We start from the raw sequence: 23403 nt of genomic DNA on the forward strand, positions 1-23403 counted from the left end.
ATGTTTCGCCCTTCTTCTGGATACATGCCTGCAGGTCGCTTGTTGTGGCAGGTCTCTTGTAGGTGCCCCTGAAGTGTTTCTCGAAAGCGTTCTTCAGGTCAAACCAGCAAAAGATGGAATTCTCCTCGAGGTCGCTGAGCCAGATCCGGGCTGGACCTACAAGGTACAACTGAAGCATGCGGCATGCGATGTTAGGGGTTCCTCCGGCAAAGGTTACTGCATTATAGTAGTCCTCAATCCAGGTATCCGGCCTTTCGGTGCCATCATAATGCTTCAGATTTCCGGGTAGCTTGAGGTTCATCCTTGGCTTTGGTTCCTTTCGAATCATCCTGCCAAAGCACTTCGGACCAATGTAGTCAGTTCTGTATTCGTTAAGGCGATCCCGCGCGTCACGCGGGCCGTGGCGAGGGGACTTTGAGCGAGAGCGAGATCTCCGGCCATTGCCTCCGCCTCCACCTCCGCCGCCACCGCTGGGTGGTGGTGAGGGAGACCTGCGAGGTGGGCGGTCTGATTTCTTGCTTCCGCCATCTGATTCTCCTCGGCCTTCCCGGTGCTGGCTCCGGCTCCTGTGGCTGCCTTCGCCATGGCGCTGGCTGCCCTGGTCGTTCCGGCGAGGCTCCGGGTCGTGGCTCTGGCGAGGCTCTGGGTCGCGCTCCTCATTCCGACTCCTCCTGGGCTCGGGCTCATGAACATTGTTCTGGTTCCGGCGAGGGTCCGGCGAGCGCTCCCTGTTTCTGTTTCTTGGCAGCACGTTGTCGCGGATAATAATTCCACCATGCCCTGAGGGCCTGGTGTTTCCGGCTGGACTACGGCGGCGAGGGGGTCGCGGGTAACCGTTGGGCGGAGGAGAGGGGTTGCGATATTTGTCTCGTCCAGGATACATTGCATCCTTTCCCTTCCTTGGATCTGACGAAGGCGTCTTTGATGGAACAGGGATCGGATTTGGGTGTTCCCTGGTTCTTCTTCTGCGCTCCGAGGATCCGGTGTGTGATTCATCATCGGGATGCCGATCGGCGCGGGCGTCCTTCTGCGCGGTAGATACACAGTTATCCGGATTGGATTCCAACCTGCGCGAAGTATCGGCCTTGCTTTGCTGCTGCATTGCTGAAGCTACAAGTGTGCGGAGGTAGTTGATATCAACCTCTTCGTCCTTCTTCTTCAAGAGCTCCGCAGCTTTTTGCATGTTGTCCTTTGGGGTTTCCAGCGGCCGGTGTTCTGCGGGCGTGGCGAAGTTGATCCTGCGAGGCGGAATTGCTTCTCTAACAATTCGATCGGCCTCCGCCTGCGCATAAGTCATCTTTACTTCCCACTCTTTCGCCATGCTCTTGACCTGCTCGAGTGTTGCTGTAATTTCGCGATCCTATCTGTCGAAAGTTTCCGCCAGACCTGCAGCTTTCTCCCTTTCTTCCCTTAATGCGGCTTCGGTATCGGCGAGCTTCTTGGCTGTGGCCAGCATTTCCTGTCTAGTGGCCTCTAGAGCCTCCAGATCTGCGGCGTCGCCCGGGGTTATAGGTTTGTTAAGAACTGCTCGCGCCACCACCTCCTCAGCTGACAGGATTTCCTCTGAAGAAGAATCCCTGTGGGGTCGCACCCGAGACATTGGAGATCCTTGTTGGGATGGTTGAGGGTCGGATTGGCTGGTTGGCTCTTCAGATCCAGTTTGTCCCAGCGCTGCTACCGTTGCGAGAACCTGCTTAGGCTGGGCGGAGTCGACTTCAGGCTGATCACCGAAACCGTACTCCCCTAGCTTGCGAACGAAGTCATCAGACTCCATGGAGGGGGTATCTCCGGAAATTGGGCTCAGATTGCCCAAAATCGACTCTTCAACCGGAGCTTCGCTTCCTTCGGCAGGCTTAGCCTGATCCGGATCTGCGCCGTTTTCCGGTGCCTCTACCTGCTCAGGACCAGCTCCGTCTTCTTGTGGGGCGGTTCTGGCGGTATGGGCCAAGAAGTGTACGAAGTGGCACCTCTGATTTTCTAACACCTGGGAGACCCAGGCGGATCTGCATTGGTCTTCCACCGTTGTTTCCTGCTCAGGGGCGGATTGGGTGGGATTTGAAATTTCCAGATCCGAGGCGGAATCTTCCTTGGGAAGCTCCTGCATCTCAGATCGGATCTTTGCGACAGCGTCCAGCTCTGCGGCGGTCGCGTCTGCGTTACTTACCAGTGGGTTTCCGTCGGAATCGACGGTTTCCCCGATGAAGATGTGTATGCCGCCAATTGGGACGATGGAGAGCTTGACGGGGTTTGTCCTAGCCGGAATCCAACACTCATCCGGAGGGACGATCGGCAGAGTTCCGGCGTAGAGGACGCGCCCCACAGCGATGGTGTCGTCGTAGCTTCCCATGGCGGAACCCTCCCGGTTCCGGCCTCCAGACGCCACAGGCCCCACGGTGGGCGCCAACTGTCGTTGCCTATTCGACGGTACCTTGGAGGAGGGATCCTCACGAGGGGGAGAAGAAGTAGGGGCCATAGGGCGGAGTGCACACGGGACGGTGGTACGCGAGTTACCCAGCTTCGGAACACCTGCACGATGACAGGGCCTACTGCTTGTCTGGTATTATCTGGGCGCTTTCGCGTTGTTACAATGAGTTGTGGTTGTGCCTCTAGGGCTCCCGGGGTCCGGCTTATAAAGGCGCACGGATCTAGGGTTTACATGGAGAGTCCTAGCCGGATTACAGATAGCCTAGCTACGGTATAATATCTTGCCGTGCACGTCACGGATCCGCCTTCCATACACGTCGTACTGGATCCGGGTTCCTCATGGGCCTCCGCGGATCCGGGTTACTCCTAATGTCGGTACGGATCCGGCCATCGATCCTGGGCCGGACTTCTTCCTTCATGATCAACAGCAACTGGGCCGCCCGATGGGCCACATGCCTCATCACCATCTGTGGGCCACCCGGGCTTGCCGGATCTAGGCACTGTCGATGGTACACCCATGAAGTATACCCACAACAGTTTGTGAAAGAAAGGTTGGAAGGAGTGCCACACAAAATAAAAATAAAATGGGAGCCGCTCTTTGAAGGTTTGTCTGGCAAGGGGGTTGGAGTACCCGCTACCAGTCGTTGACAACAACAAACACCTCTCAAAATGTTACTTTTATTCTCTTTATATGATTGCAAAAATGAAAAAGCTCTAGCACATGATTTAATCCCTGCTTCCCTCTGCGAAGGGCCTGTCTTTTACTTTATGCTGAGTCAGTAAACCTATTTCCCTCCATCTCAAGCAAGCATTTGAGTAGTTGTGATCAAACCATTATATTGTGATTTGCTTCATCATGTCTTTTATTCTTCCTTGTTTAGTACAAGTTTTATCTGAATGAATATAGCTTTGCAAGTTGTCAATGATCATGAAGAGACCATTATGATTGAGTATGCAAGTTGTGCCTTATAAACTTTAACATGAGAGCGCTGCTCAATGAGATAAGTATAATCTGTTAATTGTTCTCTGATCAAGAACGAAGTTTGCCATCACCAACTATGATTTCTTATGCACCTTTATTTGTGATTACCTTATACTTGTTTCAAGTTGAGTTATATGAGGAAGTTGTTTACTATAATGTCTTGTGTAAATGAGTATGATGCTTCTTGTCCGTATTTTATTTATCGACTCTTCACTCTATAAACATGTGGTCCTCATACCGAGCTCGCTTTCGCTTGGGGACAAGCGAAGTCTAAGCTTGGGGGGAGTTGATACGTCCAATTTGCATCACTATTTTATATCATAATTTGCTATTATTCATTGATATATTTCATATTGGGACACAATACTTATGTTATTTCATCTATTTTGCATGTTTCATCATTATTGGAGGATCGAGCACCGGAGCCAGGATTCTGCTGGAAAAAGCACCGTCAGAACGCAATATTTCGGAAGATCAACTGTGGAAGGAAATTATACCAAAAATCCTATTTTTCAAGATGACGAAGGAAGCAGGAAGGAGGAGCCACTGGACTCAGGTGGTGGGCCCACACCATAGGGCGGCGCGCCCATGGCTGGCCGCGCCACCATGTGGTGGGGGCCCCACAGCCCCTTTCGCCTCCTTTTCTTCGCGAAATCCTTCGTCCCGAAAACCTAAGCCACAGAGGGTACCTCGCGAAGAGTTACAGCCGCCTCTGCGGGGCGGAGAACACCAGAGAGAAAAGAGCTCTCCGGTGGGCAGGAATCCGCCGAGGAAATTCCCTCCGGGAGGGGGAAATCGACGCCATCGTCACCGTCATCGAGCTGGACATCATCTCCATCACCATCATCATCATCTCCACCATCATCACCGCCGTCTCCACCGCTGGACACCGTCATCGCCGTAGCAATTTGGGTTTGATCTTGATTGTTTGATAGGGGAAACTCTCCCGGTATCGATCTCTACTTGTTGTTGATGCTATTGAGTGAAACCATTGAACCAAGTTTATGTTCAGATTGTTATTCATCATCATATCACCTCTGATCATGTTCCATATGATGTCTCGTGAGTAGTTCGTTTAGTTCTTGAGGACATGGGTGAAGTCTAAATGTTAGTAGTGAACTATGGTTGAGTAATATTCAATGGTATGATATTTAAGTTGTGGTGTTATTCTTCTAGTGGTGTCATGTGAACGTCGACTACATGACACTTCACCATTTATGGGCCTAGGGGAATGCATCTTGTATTCGTTTGCCAATTGCGGGGTTGCCGGAGTGACAGAAACCTAAACCCCCGTTGGTATATCGATGCAGGAGGGATCGCAGGATCTTAGAGTTTAAGGCTGTGGTTAGATTTATCTTAATTACTTTCTTGTAGTTGCGGATGCTTGCAAGGGGTATAATCACAAGTATGTATTAGTCCTAGGAAGGGCGGTACATTAGCATAGGTTCACCCACACAACACTTATCATAACAATGAAGATTATTTAGCCGTATGTAGCGAAAGCACTAGACTAAAATCCCGTGTGTCCTCGAGAACGTTTGGTCATTATAAGTAAATAAACCGGCTTGTCCTTTGTGCTAAAAAGGATTGGGCCACTCGCTGCAATTGTTACTCTCGCACTTTACTTACTCGTACTTTATTCAACTGTTACATCAAAACCCTCTGAATACTTGTCTGTGAGCATTTACAGTGAATCCTTCATCGAAACTGCTTGTCAACACCTTCTGCTCCTCGTTGGGATCGACATTCTTACTTATCGAAAATACTACGATACACCCCCTATACTTATGGGTCATCAGCCTCCAAGAGCAGAGGTTTGTAGAACAGCAGCAAGTTTCTCTTAAGTGGATCACCCAAGGTTTATCGAACTCAGGGAGGAAGAGGTCAAAGATATCCCTCTCATGCAACCCTGCAACCACAATACAAGAAGTCTCTTGTGTCCCCAACACATCTAATACACTTGTCAGGTGTATAGGTGCACTAGTTTGGCGAAGAGATAGTAAAATACAGGTGGTATGAATGTATAAGAGCAGTATCAACGGCGCCAGAAAAGTGCTTGCCGGCGTGTAGTAAGTAAACATGCAGCAGAACAGTAAATAAACGGAGATTGCAGTATTTGGAAACAAGGCCTAGGGATACTACTTTCACTAGTGGACACTCTCAATATTGATCACATAATAAAACCACTCTACACTCTCTTGTTGGATGATGAACACCGCTATTTGTGTAGGGCTACAAGAGCACCTCAATGCCGGAGTTAACAAGCTCCACAACATTCGATATTCATATTTAAATAACCTTAGAGTGCATGATAGATCAACACAACTATACCAAGTACTAACATATCATGCACACTGTCACCATCATACTATGAAAGGAGGAATAGATCACATCAATACCATCATAGTAATAGTTAACTTCATAATCTACAAGAGATCATAATCATAAACTACGCCAAGTACTACATGATGCACACACTGTCACCATTACATCATGAAGGAGGAATATAGTACTTTAATAACATCACTAGAGTAGCACGCAGATATATTGTGATACAAAACACATTGCAATCATAAAGAGATATAAATAAGCACTTCACTATGCCATTCATAACAGTGAATAAGTATTCTGTGAAATATAGCCTAAGAGACCCACACGGTGCACACACTGTCACCTTTACACACGTGGGACAAGGAGTCTCCGGAGATCACATAAGTAAAATCCACTTGACTAGCATAATGACATCTAGATTACAAGCATCATCATATGAATCTCAATCATGTAAGGCAGCTCATGAGATTATTGTATTGAAGTACATAGGAGAGAGATTAACCACATAGCTACCGGTACAGCCCCGAGCCTCGATGGAGAACTACTCCCTCCTCATGGGAGACAAACAGGTGATGAAGATGGCGGTGGAGATGGCAGCGGTGTCGATGGAGAAGCCTTCCGGGGGCACTTCCCTGTCCCGGCGGCGTGCCGGAACAGAGACTCCTGTCCCCCAGATCTTGGCTTCGCGATGGCGGCGGCTCTGGATGGTTTCTCGTACCGTGGCTTTTCCGTATCGAGGTTTTAGGTCGAGGAGGCTTAAATAGGCGAAGAGGCGGAGTCGGAGGGCTGACGGGGCGACGACACACTAGGGGGGCGCGCCCCCCTGGGCCGCGCCGCCCTGTCATCTGGTGGCCCTGTGGCCCCTCTCTGGCGACTCTCGGGTGTTCTGGAAGCTTCGTCCAATTCTAAGACTCTGGGCGTTGATTTCGTCCAATTCCGAGAATATTTCCTTACTAGGATTTCTGAAACCAAAAACAGCAGAAAACAAGAACTGGCACTTCGGCATCTCGTCAATAGGTTAGTTCCGGAAAACGCATAAATATGACATAAAGTATGCATAAAACATGTAGATATCATCAATAATGTGGCATGGAACATAAGAAATTATCGATACGTCGGAGACGTATCAGCATCCCCAAGCTTAGTTCCTGCTCGTCCCGAGCAGGTAAACGATAACAAAGATAATTTCTGGAGTGACATGCCATCATAACCTCGATCATACTATTGTAAGCATATGTAATGAATGCAGCGATCAAAACAATGGTAATGACATGAGTAAACAACTGAATCATAAAGCAAAGACTTTTCATGAATAGTACTTCAAGACAAGCATCAATAAGTCTTGCATAAGAGTTAACTCATAAAGCAATAATTCAAAGTAAAGGTATTGAAGCAACACAAAGGAAGATGAAGTTTCAGCGGTTGATTTCAACTTGTAACATGTATATCTCATGGATATTGTCAACATAAAGTAATATAACAAGTGCAATATGCAAGTATGTAGGAATCAATGCACAGTTCACACAAGTGTTTCCTTCTTGGGGTGGAGAGAAATAGGTGAACTGACTCAACATAAAAGTAAAAGAAAGGTCCTTCAAAGAGGAAAGCATCGATTGCTATATTTGTGCTAGAGCTTTGGTTTTGAAAACAAGAAACAATTTTGTCAACGGTAGTAATAAAGCATATGTGTTATGTAAATTATATCCTACAAGTTGCAAGCCTCATGCATAGTATACTAATAGTGCCCGCACCTTGTCCTAATTAGCTTGGATTACCTGGATTATCATCGCAATGCACATGTTTTAACCAAGTGTCACAAAGAGGTACCTCTATGCCGCCTGTACAAAGGTCTAAGGAGAAAGCCCGCATCGGATTTCTCGCTTTTGATTATTCTCAACTTAGACATCCATACCGGGACAACATAGACAACAGATAATGGACTCCTCTTTTATGCATAAACATGTAGCAACAATTAATTTTCTCATATGAGATTGAGGATATTTGTCCAGAACTGAAACTTCCACCATGGATCATGGCTTTAGTTAGCGGCCCAATGTTCTTCTCTAACATTATGCATGCTCTAACCATTTTAGTGGTAAATCTCCCTTACTTCAGACAAGACGAACATGCATAGCAACTCACATGATATTCAACAAAGAGTAGTTGATGGCGTCCCCAGGATCATGGTTATCGCACAACAAGCAACTTAATAAGAGATAAAGTGCATAAGTACATATTCAATACCACAATAGTTTTTAAGCTATTTGTCCCATGAGCTATATATTGCAAAGATAAAGGATAGAAATTTTAAAGGTAGCACTCAAGCAATTTACTTTGAAATGGCGGAGAAATACCATGTAGTAGGTAGGTATGGTGGACACAAATGGCATAGTGGTTGGCTCAAGGATTTTGGATGCATGAGAAGTATTCCCTCTCGATACAAGGTTTAGGCTAGCAAGGTTATTTGAAACAAACACAAGGATGAAGCGGTGCAGCAAACCTCACATAAAAGACATATTGTAAACATTATAAGACTCTACACCGTCTTCCTTGTTGTTCAAACTCAAAACTAGAAATTATCTAGACCTTAGAGAGACCAATTATGCAAACCAAATTTTAGCAAGCTCTATGTATTTCTTCATTAATAGGTGCAAAGTATATGATGCAAGAGCTTAAACATGAGCACAACAATTGCCAAGTATCACATTATCCAAGACATTTTAGAATTACTACATGTAGCATTTCCCGTTTCCAACCATATAACAATTAACGAAGCAGTTTCAACCTTCGCCATGAACATTAAAAGCTAAGAACGCATGTGTTCATACGAACCAGCGGAGCGTGTCTCCCTCCCACACAAGCATTTATTCAAACAAAAACAAAAACAAAAGCAAACAGACGCTCCAAGTAAAGTACATAAGATGTGACCGAATAAAAATATAGTTTCAAGAGAAGGAACCTGATAATTTGTCGATGAAAAAGGGGATGCCTTGGGCATCCCCAAGCTTAGATGCTTGAGTCTTCTTGAAATATGCAGGGATGAACCACCGGGGCATCCCCAAGCTTAGAGCTTTCACTCTTCTTGATCATATTGTATCATCCTCCTCTCTTGACCCTTGAAAACTTTCTCCACACCAAACTCAAATCAAACTCATTAGAGGGTTAGTGCATAATCAAAAACTCACATGTTCAGAGGTGACACAATCATTCTTAACACTTCTGGACATTGCTCAAAGCTACTGGAAGTTAATGGAACAAAGGAATCCATCCAACATAGCAAAAGAAGCAATGCGAAATAAAAGGCAGAATCTGTTAAAACAGAACAGTCCGTAAAGACGAATTTTATTGAGGCACCAGACTTGCTCAAATGAAAATTCTCAAATTGAATGAAAGTTGCGTACATATCTGAGGATCACTCACGTAAATTGGCATAATTTTCTGAGTTACCTACAGAGAATTAGGCCCAGATTCGTGACAGCAAAGAAATCTGTTTCTGCGCAGTAATCCAAATCTAGTATGAACCTTACTATCAAAGACTTTACTTGGCACAACAATGCAACAAAACTAAGATAAGGAGAGGTTTCTACAGTAGTAACAACTTCCAAGACACAAATATAAAACAAAATTACTGTAGCAAAATAAACACATGGGTTATCTCCCAAGAAGTTCTTTCTTTATAGCCATTAAGATGGGCTCAGCAGTTTTAATGATGCACTCATAAGAAATAGTATTTGAAGCAAAAAGAGAGCATCAAGAGGCAAATTCAAAACACATTTAAGTCTAACATGCTTCCTATGCATAGGAATCTTGTAAATAAACAAATTCATGAAGCATAATGCAACAAGCATATAAGGATAAAACAAGTGCAGCTTCAAGATTTTAAGCATATAGAGAGGTGTTTTAGTAACATGAAAATTTCTACAACCATATTTTCCTCTCTCATAATAATGTCTAGTAGCATCATGAGCAAACTCAACAATATAACTATCACATAAAACATTCTTATCATGAGTCTCATGCATAAAATTATTACTCTCCACATAAGCATAATCAATTTTATTAGTTGTAGTGGGAGCAAATTCAACAAAGAAGCTATCATCATTATTATCATCATCAAATATAGGAGGCATATTGTAATCATAATCAAATTTATCCTCCATAACAGGTGGCACCAAAAGACTACTATCATTATAATCATCATAAATAGGAGGTAAAGTATCATCAAAGTAAATTTTCTCCTCAATGCCCGGGGGACTAAAAATATCATGCTCATCAAAGCCAGCTTCCCCAAGCTTAGAATTTTCCATAGCATTAGCAACAATAGTGTTCAAAGTGTTCATACTAATATGTTCCATAGGTTTTTTAATTTTCGGATCAAACCATCCATGTCTTAAATCAGGAAATAGAATAAGAAGCTCATTGTTGTCCATTATGCCTTACTAGTGTAAACAAGAAACAAAAAGATGCAATTGCAGGATCTAAAGGAAATAGCTTCGAGCACAAATACAATGGCGCCAGAAAAGTACTGTTACCTGGAACCGGAGTATGAGTGCTTTTTACCTTTCCTCCCCGGCAACGGCGCCAGAAAAGTACTGCTGGCGTGTAGTTGACGAGGGAGGAAATGGTGTAGCTTTCCTTCGTTCCCCGGCAACGGCGCCAGAAAAGTGCTTGATGTCTACGACCCCTCCTTTTCCTGTAGACAGTGTTGGGCCTCCAAGAGCAGAGGTTTGTAGAACAGCAGCAAGTTTCCCTTAAGTGGATCACCCAAGGTTTATCGAACTCAGGGAGGAAGAGGTCAAAGATATCCCTCTCATGCAACCCTGCAACCACAATACAAGAAGTCTCTTGTGTACCCAACACACCTAATACACTTGTCAGGTGTATAGGTGCACTAGTTCGGCGAAGAGATAGTAAAATACAGGTGGTATGAATGTATAAGAGCAGTAGCAACGGCGCCAGAAAAGTGCTTGCCGGCGTGTAGTAAGTAAACATGCAGCAGAACAGTAAATAAACGGAGATTGCAGTATTTGGAAACAAGGCCTAGGGATACTACTTTCACTAGTGGACACTCTCAATATTGATCACATAATAAAACCACTCTACACTCTCTTGTTGGATGATGAACATCGCTATTTGTGTAGGGCTACAAGAGCACCTCAATGCCGGAGTTAACAAGCTCCACAACATTCGATATTCATATTTAAATAACCTTAGAGTGCATGATAGATCAACACAACTATACCAAGTACTAACATAGCATGCACACTGTCACCATCATACTATGAAAGGAGGAATAGATCACATCAATACCATCATAGTAATAGTTAACTTCATAATCTACAAGAGATCATAATCATAAACTACGCCAAGTACTACATGATGCACACACTGTCACCATTACATCATGAAGGAGGAATATAGTACTTTAATAACATCACTAGAGTAGCACGCAGATATATTGTGATACAAAACACATTGCAATCATAAAGAGATATAAATAAGCACTTCACTATGCCATTCATAACAGTGAATAAGTATTCTGTGAAATATAGCCTAAGAGACCCACGCGGTGCACACACTGTCACCTTTACACACGTGGGACAAGGAGTCTCCGGAGATCACATAAGTAAAATCCACTTGACTAGCATAATGACATCTAGATTACAAGCATCATCATATGAATCTCAATCATGTAAGGCAGCTCATGAGATTATTGTATTGAAGTACATATGAGAGAGATTAACCACATAGCTACCGGTACAGCCCCGAGCCTCGATGGAGAACTACTCCCTCCTCATGGGAGACAAAGAATGTGATGAAGATGGCGGTGGAGATGGCAGCGGTGTCGATGGAGAAGCCTTCCGGGGCACTTCCCCGTCCCGGCGGCGTGCCTGAACAGAGACTCTGTCCCCGCATCTTGGCTTCGCGATGGCGGCGGCTCTGGATGGTTTCTCGTACCGCGGCTTTTCCGTATCGAGGTTTTAGGTCGAGGAGGCTTAAATAGGCGAAGAGGCGGAGTCGGAGGGCTGACGGGGCGACGACACACTAGGGGGGCGCGCCCCCCTGGGCCGCGCCGCCCTGTCATCTGGTGGCCCTGTGGCCCCTCTCTGGCGACTCTCGGGTGTTCTGGAAGCTTCGTCCAATTCTAAGACTCTGGGCGTTGATTTCGTCCAATTCCGAGAATATTTCCTTACTAGAATTTCTGAAACCAAAAACAGCAGAAAACAGGAACTGGCACTTCGGCATCTCGTCAATAGGTTAGTTCCGGAAAACGCATAAATATGACATAAAGTATGCATAAAACATGTAGATATCATCAATAATGTGGCATGGAACATAAGAAATTATCGATACGTCGGAGACGTATCAATAGCCGTGGCGGCGTAGAAGAGGTCGATGTCCGTGTCTTTGCCAGGGTTGCCCAAACCCACCCAATTTTTTTTGGGGATCCTTCCATCCTTGTCAAGGCCAACGAGGCGGCGAGCACGGGCGAAAAAGGCAGTATGAGAACTTACTTTTATCTACTATATGTTCTCTTTTACTAAGTCAACGCACCATATGTGCCATGCATGCCATTCAAATGCTAGTTTGAATCAAACGGAAAGATAGATGTGCTCGAAATTACTTCACTTTTACTAAGTCAATGCGCCATGCAAATTTATTTTTAACCATGTTCTTTTATTTTTAATCTACCCTACATGCCTACACTGACATTAGTGGTTTGTACCCTTTGGTCGGTTAAATCTAGTCCACATTTTTTAGTATAATCCAAGTTTGACACATGGAACTAAAAATAATTTGATGAGCTTCATCATATAGGTAATTCCATATGAATTGGTGGGTGGTGCACTACTTATTTGTAATCTTCATCGCTAGGTGGTAGGAAGATCATCAACGGATTGGTGGACTTACTAGCTAAAAAAAACCATAGTGCCACGGCACGTCAACTTTGCTCGGTTAAGTTCGGCCGAAATCTAGTCAAATAAGATTTTTGCCACTTTGGCAGAATTCATCAAAGTAGGCGAGTTTTATTATTGATTTTTCCAAAAAAACAAACATAATGTTCCCTATTGGCATCACACAGAATTTTGACGACCAAAAAGAGAAAGACAAAATGGAGCAAAGAGAGCATCCAAACGAATGAAATGGACAACCGACACCATGCCGCCCTCGCAAAATTCGTACTCCTTCGCTGTGACGAAACGAGAAATCCCCCAGCTCCAGGCCCCCGTCGCAGCATTAATTTGACTCCCCTGTGACGAGACGAGAGGACATCAAGCAAATCTACGCAAGAAAGGCGCCATCATTCCGATCCGGCTCGGCCGCTCATCTCGCCGGCCGACCACGGACTTCGGCGTCGCAAAAGATCTGCTGAGCCGCGAGGCGTACGGGCAGTGGCCGCGCTAGGGCGTGCCCACTTCGCCCCCAGCTCCCCCTGTCCCCCTCTCTCCTCCTAGCCGCCAGCTCGCCAGTGGAGGAGGTAAAGCTCCCTAGTCTCCACATCAGACCTAGGTAAGCTCCTCCTCTCCGGCTCCGGGCAGCCAAGGCAGAAACGCGGCTTCCCCTGATTACTTCCGCGCTTGATTCGAGAGCAACTCGTCGAATTGAGTGCCTCCCATGGCTCCGCCGTCTCCGCTCCTCAGCTCCCCGGCGTCGATCGTCGTCCTCCTCCTCCTCGCCTTCTTCCAAGGTACCAATCAATCCACCCATCCATCGATCCATTGGTGCTTCAGAAAGTGCTATTCTTGTTGCGATTTGGATGCGCGCGGTAAAGGTGCGAGCTTGATTTCGATTTGGCGAGCTGACTGCTCTGATGCGCGGTGTGCAGGGCCCGTGGCGGGCGCCATCACGTTCACCTTCGCGAACCGGTGCACGGACACGGTGTGGCCGGGGCTGCTCTCGGGCTCGGGCTCGCCGCCGCTGGAGACCACCGGCTTCGCGCTGCCGCCGGGGCAGTCGCGCTCGCTCTACGGGCCCACGGGGTGGTCGGGCCGCTTCTGGGGCCGCTCCGGCTGCGACTTCGACGGCCGCGGCAAGGGCACCTGCGCCACGGGCGACTGCGGGTCCGGCGAGGTCGAGTGCCGCGGCGCCGGGGCCACCCCGCCCGCCACGCTCGCCGAGTTCACCCTCGACGGCGACGGCGGCAAGGACTTCTACGACGTCAGCCTCGTCGACGGCTACAACCTGCCCATGCTCGTGCAGCCGTCCTCGCCGGGATGCCCCGACACCGGCTGCCTCGTCGACCTCAACGAGCGCTGCCCCTCCGAGCTCAGCTCCGCCGGCGGCCGCGCCTGCCGCAGCGCATGCGAGGCCTTCGGCAAGCCAGAGTACTGCTGCAACGGCGCCTACGCCACCCCGGACACGTGCCACCCCTCACAGTACTCGCAGCTCTTCAAGAGCGCATGCCCAAAGTCCTACAGCTACGCATACGACGACGGCACATCCACCTTCACCTGCAACCACACCGATTACACCATTACCTTCTGCCCACAGTCAAATCCAAACAGGTATATATTCCACCTTTCTTTCAAGTAATTTCTCATGCTATGACAGTACATCGATCTAGCTGCAATCATCCTGTTGTAGATCTCGTTCAAATCAACTACTATGATCTTTCATCTGAGCTAGACAAAATTATTAGATTATTATTTGAAATGGCCAATGGGAAAAAGGGGCAAAGTTAGGCTCCGACCAAAGAAAAGGAGCTTTGATTGTGTTGCTCTATCTTTTGCCTTTGTTCCATCCCCACTTTGTGGTGTGTTGGGCTTGACTAGAAAGTTGCAGTTGCCTAGTTGGAATCTGGGAAAGCACACATGTAATTGCTAGCTCACCGTCGGTTGATTCCTTATTACTGACAACAGGTTGTGGTTTAACTGTTTGACTGGCTGCGAATTGCTACGCAAGTCTGATCAGATCAATTTCTTTTGACATTTTACAGCGGAAAGGGCAAGCATGCGTTGCGGAGGCCGAGCCATGAGCAGCTCGAAGACGACGTGTGGCTGGGGAGCTTGAAGAAAACCAGCGGCGCCGGTGCTCTCGGCGCCTCATCATGGTCCGCGTCTGGAGCTTTCCAGACCACCCTAGCAATTGCAGTGATGATCATGCTTTCCATAGCGGAGGCGCATCCTCTCTTTGGGTTTCTATGACCGGAGGACAAGGTAGGCGGTTCTTCATCTGTAGGAGCAATCCGAATAGTTGTTCTCGGATCAGAGCAATAGGGGAGGAGACGCGGAGAGCATGTTCTTTACGCCCTTTTTGCTTGTTGGTAAAGAATGCGAGGCGTCCTCAAGTTGCCGACTCTAGGAGTTCTGCTAGTGGTATTTCACATTGCTTTATTGCCTTTTCAAAAACATTGTTCTCTGAATTATATATTATTCTTTTTTGTGCATAACTATTTTTCCACGGGGTCTAGATCGATGTTGAATTCAGAGATGCTGCGCTATTCGTATGGTTCCAGTTCTATCAGATGTAGCCAAAGTGACAGAGGTTCAGCTCTTTGAAGTGAATATTAAGATCTGATATTATTACCCATACCCGCGAGCTCCGTTATACTTGTAAAAGTTAATTTGGGGTTTGTATTCATTGGTTTGCAGTGGAAAATGGCGGGAAATTGCAACAATATTTGCAGTTCTGAGTTGAGCTGTCAAATTGCTGTCTCTGTAATTAAAGATATGGTGTTCGGTGTTTAAAGAGTGAGACACGGCCAAATGGGGTAGCAATCAGGCAACGGTGCTGATAATGCTAATCAATCACCACAATGGAAAAGAAAAGTGAGTTGATAGTTGAAACTGATCACATAGTGAACCAATTGGCATTGCAGTATTCTAATAAGCAAGGTACTCTATTTGACACAACACTGACGGTGTAGACTGCATGAAGAATGAAACAAGCAAGGTCCATAGCCTGGTTCCTATGAGCGGAGCAGGCATAGAAATACTTAACCTCCAGTTTCGTAGTAGTCATTTCTTGCTTTGCCTTGATTCCTGGTACTTCAGTTCAGATGGCCATTTGTGTGCAAGCTATCAGCGATGCTACTTCTACTGCTCTACATAACAAAGCAAAGACCAGGTCACATACTCGCACAACAGCTAATTTTCCTTCCCTAAAACTCCATGCAGGTTTTGTTTTTTGAAGACGTGTGTGTAGCTGGGAGCACAATCGGCAACTCCAAATGGAGGCTGAACTCCAGGGAGAACTTGGTATTTTTATCACCTGCCCGAAGCCAGTCTTGACGAGACCGTTGTTTGTACATAATTTCTTCTTTCTCGTATATGTCATGCAGTTGAGCTTCGAGGCTTCTAACATGCTCTGACGTTCCCATCTCACGAGCCTCAGCCCTGGCCGAATCTTGCTGAGCTCGAAGCCTCTTAATCTCGGCCTTCACTGACCCAAAAGTCTCAAAACTCTACCTTTTTATATCCGAAGAAACCTCCTGGAGCTGTCTCCATAGGCCCTTCATATCACTGACTCCCATATTCCTCCTTTCCCATGTTCCTTTATCATGTCTTCGCATCCCTAGTGTTTTGTCCATATTTCTTCAAACTGGAAGCCTCAAGAAGTGCTAGGCTTGCTACATGGGATATCCTCTCTCACCTTCACAAGCACCGCCGTGTGGTCAGATAATCAGATTCCTCACTACAAATATGCTCAACCGAGGTCATTGGGTACATGTCAACAACGATAGCCACATTTAGCCCACAACAATGATCTACATCATCAACACCATCATCTACGACTCCATCACCAGCTATCTATCTCGTTGTAATTCCAAAACCTACCGCGAACTTGCATGTGTACATGTTTAATCATTCATCCATCTCCCATTTTATTACTATGATGATTTCTTGCGCATCCATATGTAAGTAGTTAACTTAATTCTTGAGGAGATGTAGAAACCGTTGCAAATGATGTATGCAGCTATTTTTAGTGTAAAGTGCGACAATGTTCTCTATGATATCGTGTGAGCGTCGACTGAATACTATTAAGGATATTTATGAATGATGTTATCATTGTGCAAGATGCGGATTAATATTGGGCATAGCGGTGACAAAATCTACTCATCTCCTTCGTCGTCATTGAGGGAAATAACAGAGACCCAAATTCATGTTCCACATCTAGGGGAAGACCCTTAATTAGTAGCGTACTTCCTTGATATTTATTCCATCATTTACATCCACCTAATCTCTATTCTTGGTATCTATTCACTCTCTTTTAGTATTACTTTGCTCTCAAACACAATCACCCACAAACATTTTAGACACACTCTTGCTTTGGATAAATAAACAAAACTCGAAGATACACTTTGGTAAACTCACAATAAGAAAAAAAACACCATTTTTTACAGCGCCGGTTCGATACTTTTACTTTCAAAACAGCTAGTACAATAACTCTATGCACTTGACATCAAGCTATTTGACCCAAAGCTATAAAAAGACACTACAATCTCCAACTTTGTTTAGCACGACCAATTTTTTTTTACTTCAAGCGCTCAATTTGTGTCCTTACCTTTAGTCTTCAAGTCTAGTACTTGCTTCAGCTCCTTTTGAGGGATAGTCTTCAACATGGTTGAACGTTGTTACGCGACTGTTTCTACATAAACTAGATAAACTTATATCCCTTAACTCAATTGCCACCGACAATTCGGAACTCGCTAGGAGAGCATCAGATCCACTTTCATGGACCTACTATCTTCAATCGTCAGAGCAACAAAGTGCACGTTTCTTCGCCGGAGACACTAAAAGAAAACAGAAAAATATAAAAAACATAAAAACGGGGAAAAGAAACTCGCCTCAAATGGGCCGGCCCGTCAAATAGGTGCTTCCGCCGCTGAAGGCGGCATATAGGAGGACTGAGCTCCCCCTTCATCGACCTCGTCCCTTCCCACCGGCCACCGCCATGGCTTTCAGCTTCCCATGGCTCAAGAACCCCGCCTCCACATCGACCACAAACCCTAGCCCCAGCGCCCGCAACCCGTTCCTCCCCATCCAGACCCACCTCACCTCCTTCCTTTCCTCCCTCCCCTTCCCACGGCCCATCCCATCCCTCTCCTCGCCGCCGCCGGCGGCGTCCGCGGCGGCTCTGCCAGCTACCGAGATAGAGGACCGTCTCGCCGGGGTGCCCGTCTACGCTCTCGCTAACTCCTCCCAGGAGTTTGTGCTCGTGTCCAAGACCCACGGCGGTGGCGGCGCGACGCCGCCGCCGGCGCTCGGGATGCTCTGCTTCCGGAGGGAGGACGCAGACATGCTCCTGGCACAGATGGACGGCGACATGCGCGCTGGCTCCACAGTCGTGCCCGTTGCGCTCAACAAGGTCAGCTGCACTCTCCAGCCAACTTGTTGCATCTGGTTCACTTAGCGTGCCAACTGAATTTGGAAAAATGCCTGTTGAGGCTTGAGGGTGCAAAATTTATATAGTATTTAAAATAGGGATTCACCTGTCATTTGGCGAGGCATCAGTTGTTTTCGTGCACTTAAACCCACCTGATAATCGTTTGATGTCATGCGTCAAGCCTTTCAGTGGGAAATATTTTACGAAATCACTAGTCATCTGTATCGTGAGGGCCTTGTTGTGTTCGTGTCTTGATTAAATGCTTCGACGTGTTCTGCAATCATAATTCGTAAATCCATTTTTTACTTCTTAGTTAGAAGTTAAAGTCCTGACTCGAAACTGATTGCTTGTAAGCTGAGGCCGCATGTCATATGAAGTCCTGTATTTGCAAGATTAATAAATGATTCTTATTTTTTTAAAAAATCAGTGAATGATTCTTATTTGCAAGACTTATAGATGCATTCCTGCGTCTGCACTACCTTCCGCGTATACATATTTTAGAGCATCTTATTTATTTTACATGTGATACAATTTTGGTTTCAGGTTATCCAACTGAAGTCGGATGGTGTGGCATTTCGATTTCTCCCTGATTCTTCTCAGGTGGCTAATGCAATTAAGGTACCACTCTTTTAAAATACATGACAGTCAGTGTGATTTTATGAGAAAACTTCATGTTTTTACCAATGTTTGCCAATCATATATTTCACTTACGTAATAATGCAAAATCTTGGTTGACCCAAGATGATACACTTGGCTGGAGTGTTAGAAGATCGCAACCGGTATCTGTTTGGTCACATGACCTTTTGTCATTATACATAAATCTGCCTTATATTTGGCAGTATTACCAGTTTTCTTGTTATAGCTTTCCGTTTATGTATACACCGAGCAAAACAACCATCTGCAATTCCATTTTTCATTGGATTCGATTGTTCACTGTTTGCAACAGGTTAACTATAGCAAGAGACGCATTTCAGTACCCCCAAGTTAATATTTTGATTGAAAATTTAAGTGTGCCGAGATGCAACATAAATCCAGCTTCACACGCCACATTTGCTCCTATATGATCCGTTTTCTATCAGATATCCAGACGAATATCCGCATAGGTTGCTTGGGGCAACTTGTACACCTGTTACATTAGTTGTTTTGCAATATTCAACTGGAGAGGGGGCCTGGTCCTTATATTCAACTGAATATCAGTCTTGGAAGATCACTTTTGTTGTTGGATTCAAATATCTTATTTGCTCTAGCATATGAAACGACAGATCAAAATTTTACCACTTTCAGTATGTCTAAGTTGAATATCTGGGCAAAAACGGCATGTTTACCGGTTCAACATTCTGTACATATTGCATGACCCATCAGGTTATCTGCAACCTTGAGCAATATTATGTATCTTTACTGGAATGGTTGAATTGGCCACTCTCACCTAAACAAAATGACAATGGATTTCTTATTTCAAGACAACATCGTGAAACAATGTGAACCCGAAGGGTTACTCTTTATTTAATTCCATCTGTGCTACTTCACGTTGCAAGACTAATGTGATAGGTAGCGTAGAAGAATATATGGCTCATTAGATATAATAACATTTTATCAGTTATCGATGATTGAGGAGGCGTTGTGAAGTGGCTGTGTGTTCATCTGGCATTGCCTAAGGAGACTGGAGCACTCTGTTCTTCTATTTTTCCATTTCTACTTGGAGACCATATGCACTGGTGCACAATCTTTTTATAACACATCAGGGCTGATACACCCTTGTATGTTGGTGAATTTCTTACGTGATGATATTTAGCCCCTCATGCAAGAATTAGCAGCTTTGTATTACTATTTTGGCAGTTGATGCAAGACGAAGGGCAATATTTTAACGAGGGATTTCCAGGAGTTCCTGTCTTCCAGGTTTGAATATCTGCATCTAGGTGTTATGATTTTAATTTATATATGTCACAAAATTTGTGAGTTGTACATCAAACTAATAGCGAACAAGTACTTCTTGTTCAAATTAGTTGTCCAACTACCTTATGTGCATAAACCAAGGATGCACAAACTCAAAGTACTTTGTTTATTGATTCTTGTTAGGTGCAGACATGGATATCGAGATTTAATGTCTATAATTTTCTGAAGTAATATGTAGGTTTAGTCATTAGTGACATAATTTTGTGGTTACTAAATATGTTGTAGAAGAATGTAATGCTTAAAGTTTAATGTGGATAACATATCATGTCAAACCTTGTCCTGAAAAAACCATAACTACAGAAGGAGCAATGATTAATGGTGTTGGGACCATATGTACCCCTATTAAGACGAATTTCGAGGTTTGAACTAACCAATAGTAGGGCTAAGGCCGTGAGGGTGCACAAATGATGATATCTGAACTCTTGATTTCTTCAATGGACAATTATTTTGAGATGACAGGTCCAGAAAGCTGTATCATTGCCCCCTATTTTGAAACGCACTATGCAGATAGTACAAAAAAAAGTTATGTTATACCTAAGCTTGTGCTTAACTAATTAGGTGTCTGTGCTGTGCGAGTAGGGAAGAAAAAAATGGCGGATAACTAAATATTTAAGAACAGCGGTGAAAAAATGAGAGCATGCCAATAGCAACTTGGTTCATTTAGATGTCTCACCGCCCCTATGGAACATTAAAATAGTTCTCCTTTGTGACTTCCGTGCATCACCCTGTGCCCCTTTTGCCATCACCTTGGTATCCTTCGTCATCACCATGGATAATTTTATCCTGCTCCAACGTACGCATTTCATCTTCTTGGAGGTAGACCAGTATCCTGCGAGTCACGAGCCACCCTCATTCACCCACCGACATCTGCCACAACATCGACAATCAGCTCCACAGATCATTTTCGGATTTATTCCAACTCTGCTTATGTGCCTTACTGCATCAGGTTATTAGCTTGGTGATTGATTTTAATCTGTAATCCGGAACTACCAGTCACATCTTAAATCGAATAAGCAACACCTTTTTATGATAATTAAGCCACTCATCGACCTGCTTTTCAGTCAAGGAGCCTTGTCCTGATGAGTGATAACAAGAGATATCGTCCAGTTTTCTTCAGAAAGGTCAGGATTATCATATGTTTCCCCAACCTTGGTCATCATGTTTTATTCCTTTCAATTTTTTATGCATCTCGTTTCCCCAACCTTGATTAATGATTATCATAGTTTCATACTTTGAATTTTTTATTATGCATGTCCAGGAGGATTTGGACAACTCACTGCACCGAGCATCTCGTGACCAGCAAAAGCCCAACCCAGTTATTAGGATTGGTGAAACACAGGTGCCACATTTATTTGTTTGGTTAAAGTGACAGGTTTTTTTTACTTCCCATTTGTTGACTCACTCTCTTTTCCAGGTTTCTTCTTTGGAAGATATCATCAGATCTATGAAGGTAAACAAATCCATTATTTACCATATCCTTGTTCAGATGGAATGGCCAGGGCAAATAGCCTTGGAGTGTAGTCTTAGACTAGAAAATAACAAATGACGCATAATATGCAATAACCTATTCTAGTGCACACATGCAATCAACTTTATTTTAGGCACCAAGTTGATTTGAAAACTTGTAATATCATGTGATCACATTGCTGGACTAGTTTTATTAGATATCTGGACCATTTCTCTATGTCATATCATTACTGGTTCCATTTCCATCGGTAATCTTGCATGTAGAAGCCATTTAATATTCGTACATCGCCTTCTGCCATGCTTCATGTGGTTTCCCAAATTTCATAGTATGAAGTTACCAAAATCAATGATATATGCTTGCAGGATAGCTCCTCCTCAGAATGGGATGATGCCGTTTTTATTCCTCCAGGATTGGACGTCGCTACTATCTCAAAGCCATCACATGCCAACAATTAGATCTTTTTGTGAATTGAGAGTTGAAGCTGGCCAGCTTGTATTGTCTAGAAACTAAAATATAGTACTTAATCATGGTCACATTAGAAGGAATAGTACTCCGTATGAATTTTCACCCCCTTCACACACTTGATTATAGGTGACCATTGGTAAGGGTAGTGGTATACATGGGTTGCCACCCACTGGAAAAAGTAATCGTTGGGGGGAGGGTGGGCGTTTGTGCATGAACAGAACTATAGTCCAAATGAGCTAATATCTCGTGCATATGCCATGCTTTGATTGAGTTCTAATGGCATGGTGGCATAGCCCATGCTATTGTCTACCTCCCCCCCCCCCCCCCCCCCCCACCCCACACCGTTTGATCCCTTTTGCCTTTGCCCCAACCACTAAGAGCATATGATGAAGCAATTATATTCAGATTTTCTATCACCTTAATATTTTTGTCGGATGTAAAATACATCATATCTGCTCTAACTGTGCTCCTCTAGGGTGGTGAAATACATCATCTACTGGGTGATGTATATTTTACAATTACAAAACATATGGATGAAATCCATACCTAAATGATTTGAAAACACAAATAAACTAGATGATACCCCGTGCGGTTGCGGCGGGAATTATTAGGAAAAAATATTTTGATACACCGGACAAAAGTAAAAAAAATAATTATTTGACAATGCTTAGTAACCACATGTTCCATCAACAAAGAGTTCGATATATGCATGCTCGGAAGGAAAACAATAAATCCATGTACCAATTTTTTTTAATCAATCTGGATTCTCGAGATTGTATTTTTGTATTAACCTGCAGGAAAAACAGATGATATATATATATATATATATATATATATATATATATATAAATGTTGGATATCTATATTATTGTTTGGTCAGTTGCATGGAAAGAAAATTAGAAATTAGTCCTGTCAACATATATTTGCAGACTAACCCAACAAACACAATAAACTAAACATGGAAAGCATTAAATATGTGTTGTTTGACACTAAGAGTGCAAAGATGTTTCATAGAAGTACAGAAATATTCATGCAAGGTGCGGGAGAAAAAAACCTTGTTTGTCCAGTATATATCTTTGTTCATCTGAGTTGCACCACTCAGTTAGGTTTGTATATACAGCTTCACAGAAAGGGCTCCCTGTTTTTGTGGAAATAACTGCAGGTCTGAATCTAAGTAGTAAATCAAACACAAAAGAGACAGATGGGTACTGGAGGTGGACATTCAACTTAAGAGACCTGATTTGATGAGTGAAAAGTGCACAACTATAAGTAGTACAGTGAATACTCGTCCAAGAATCATGCCAAACCCACGAAAAAATTGTACAAAGTTAATATGTACCAAATATTTTCTGAACTACTAAAGAACTCTGCTGCATTGTGAAGGCAGTATATATAGCAATTAGTGAGACAAAGTTTCAAAAATTAAGTAAATTAGTGAGACAAAATTGACTGA

The 23403-nt window shown here is 44.4% G+C and overlaps 2 protein-coding genes across 3 annotated transcripts; both read left to right on the forward strand.

Moving 5' to 3' along the window:
- Positions 1-12876: 12876 nt before the first annotated feature.
- LOC127321869 (thaumatin-like protein 1) lies at positions 12877-15128 on the forward strand. Its single transcript, XM_051350829.2, has 3 exons — positions 12877-13427; positions 13566-14244; positions 14676-15128. Exons 1-3 carry the CDS (start codon positions 13355-13357, stop codon positions 14881-14883), a joined length of 960 nt encoding a protein of 319 aa, XP_051206789.1. The 5' UTR covers positions 12877-13354; the 3' UTR covers positions 14884-15128.
- A 2446-nt stretch (positions 15129-17574) lies between these two features.
- Positions 17575-22061, forward strand: LOC127321870 (protein TIC 22-like, chloroplastic). Of its 2 annotated transcripts, XM_051350830.2 has the most exons (7): positions 17578-18046; positions 18608-18682; positions 19901-19960; positions 21079-21138; positions 21276-21356; positions 21432-21467; positions 21848-22061. In XM_051350830.2, the coding sequence occupies exons 1-7, from the start codon at positions 17633-17635 to the stop codon at positions 21938-21940; spliced, it is 819 nt and encodes a 272-aa protein (XP_051206790.1). In that variant the 5' UTR covers positions 17578-17632; the 3' UTR covers positions 21941-22061. The 2 variants fall into 2 exon arrangements, with proteins under 2 accessions (XP_071680611.1, XP_051206790.1); XM_071824510.1 differs by lacking the exon at positions 19901-19960 and having other exon boundaries at positions 17575-18046.
- The last annotated feature ends 1342 nt before the right edge of the window (positions 22062-23403 follow it).

The sequence above is a fragment of the Lolium perenne genome, chromosome 7 (assembly GCF_019359855.2).
Source record: "Lolium perenne isolate Kyuss_39 chromosome 7, Kyuss_2.0, whole genome shotgun sequence".
NCBI lineage: Eukaryota > Viridiplantae > Streptophyta > Magnoliopsida > Poales > Poaceae > Lolium > Lolium perenne.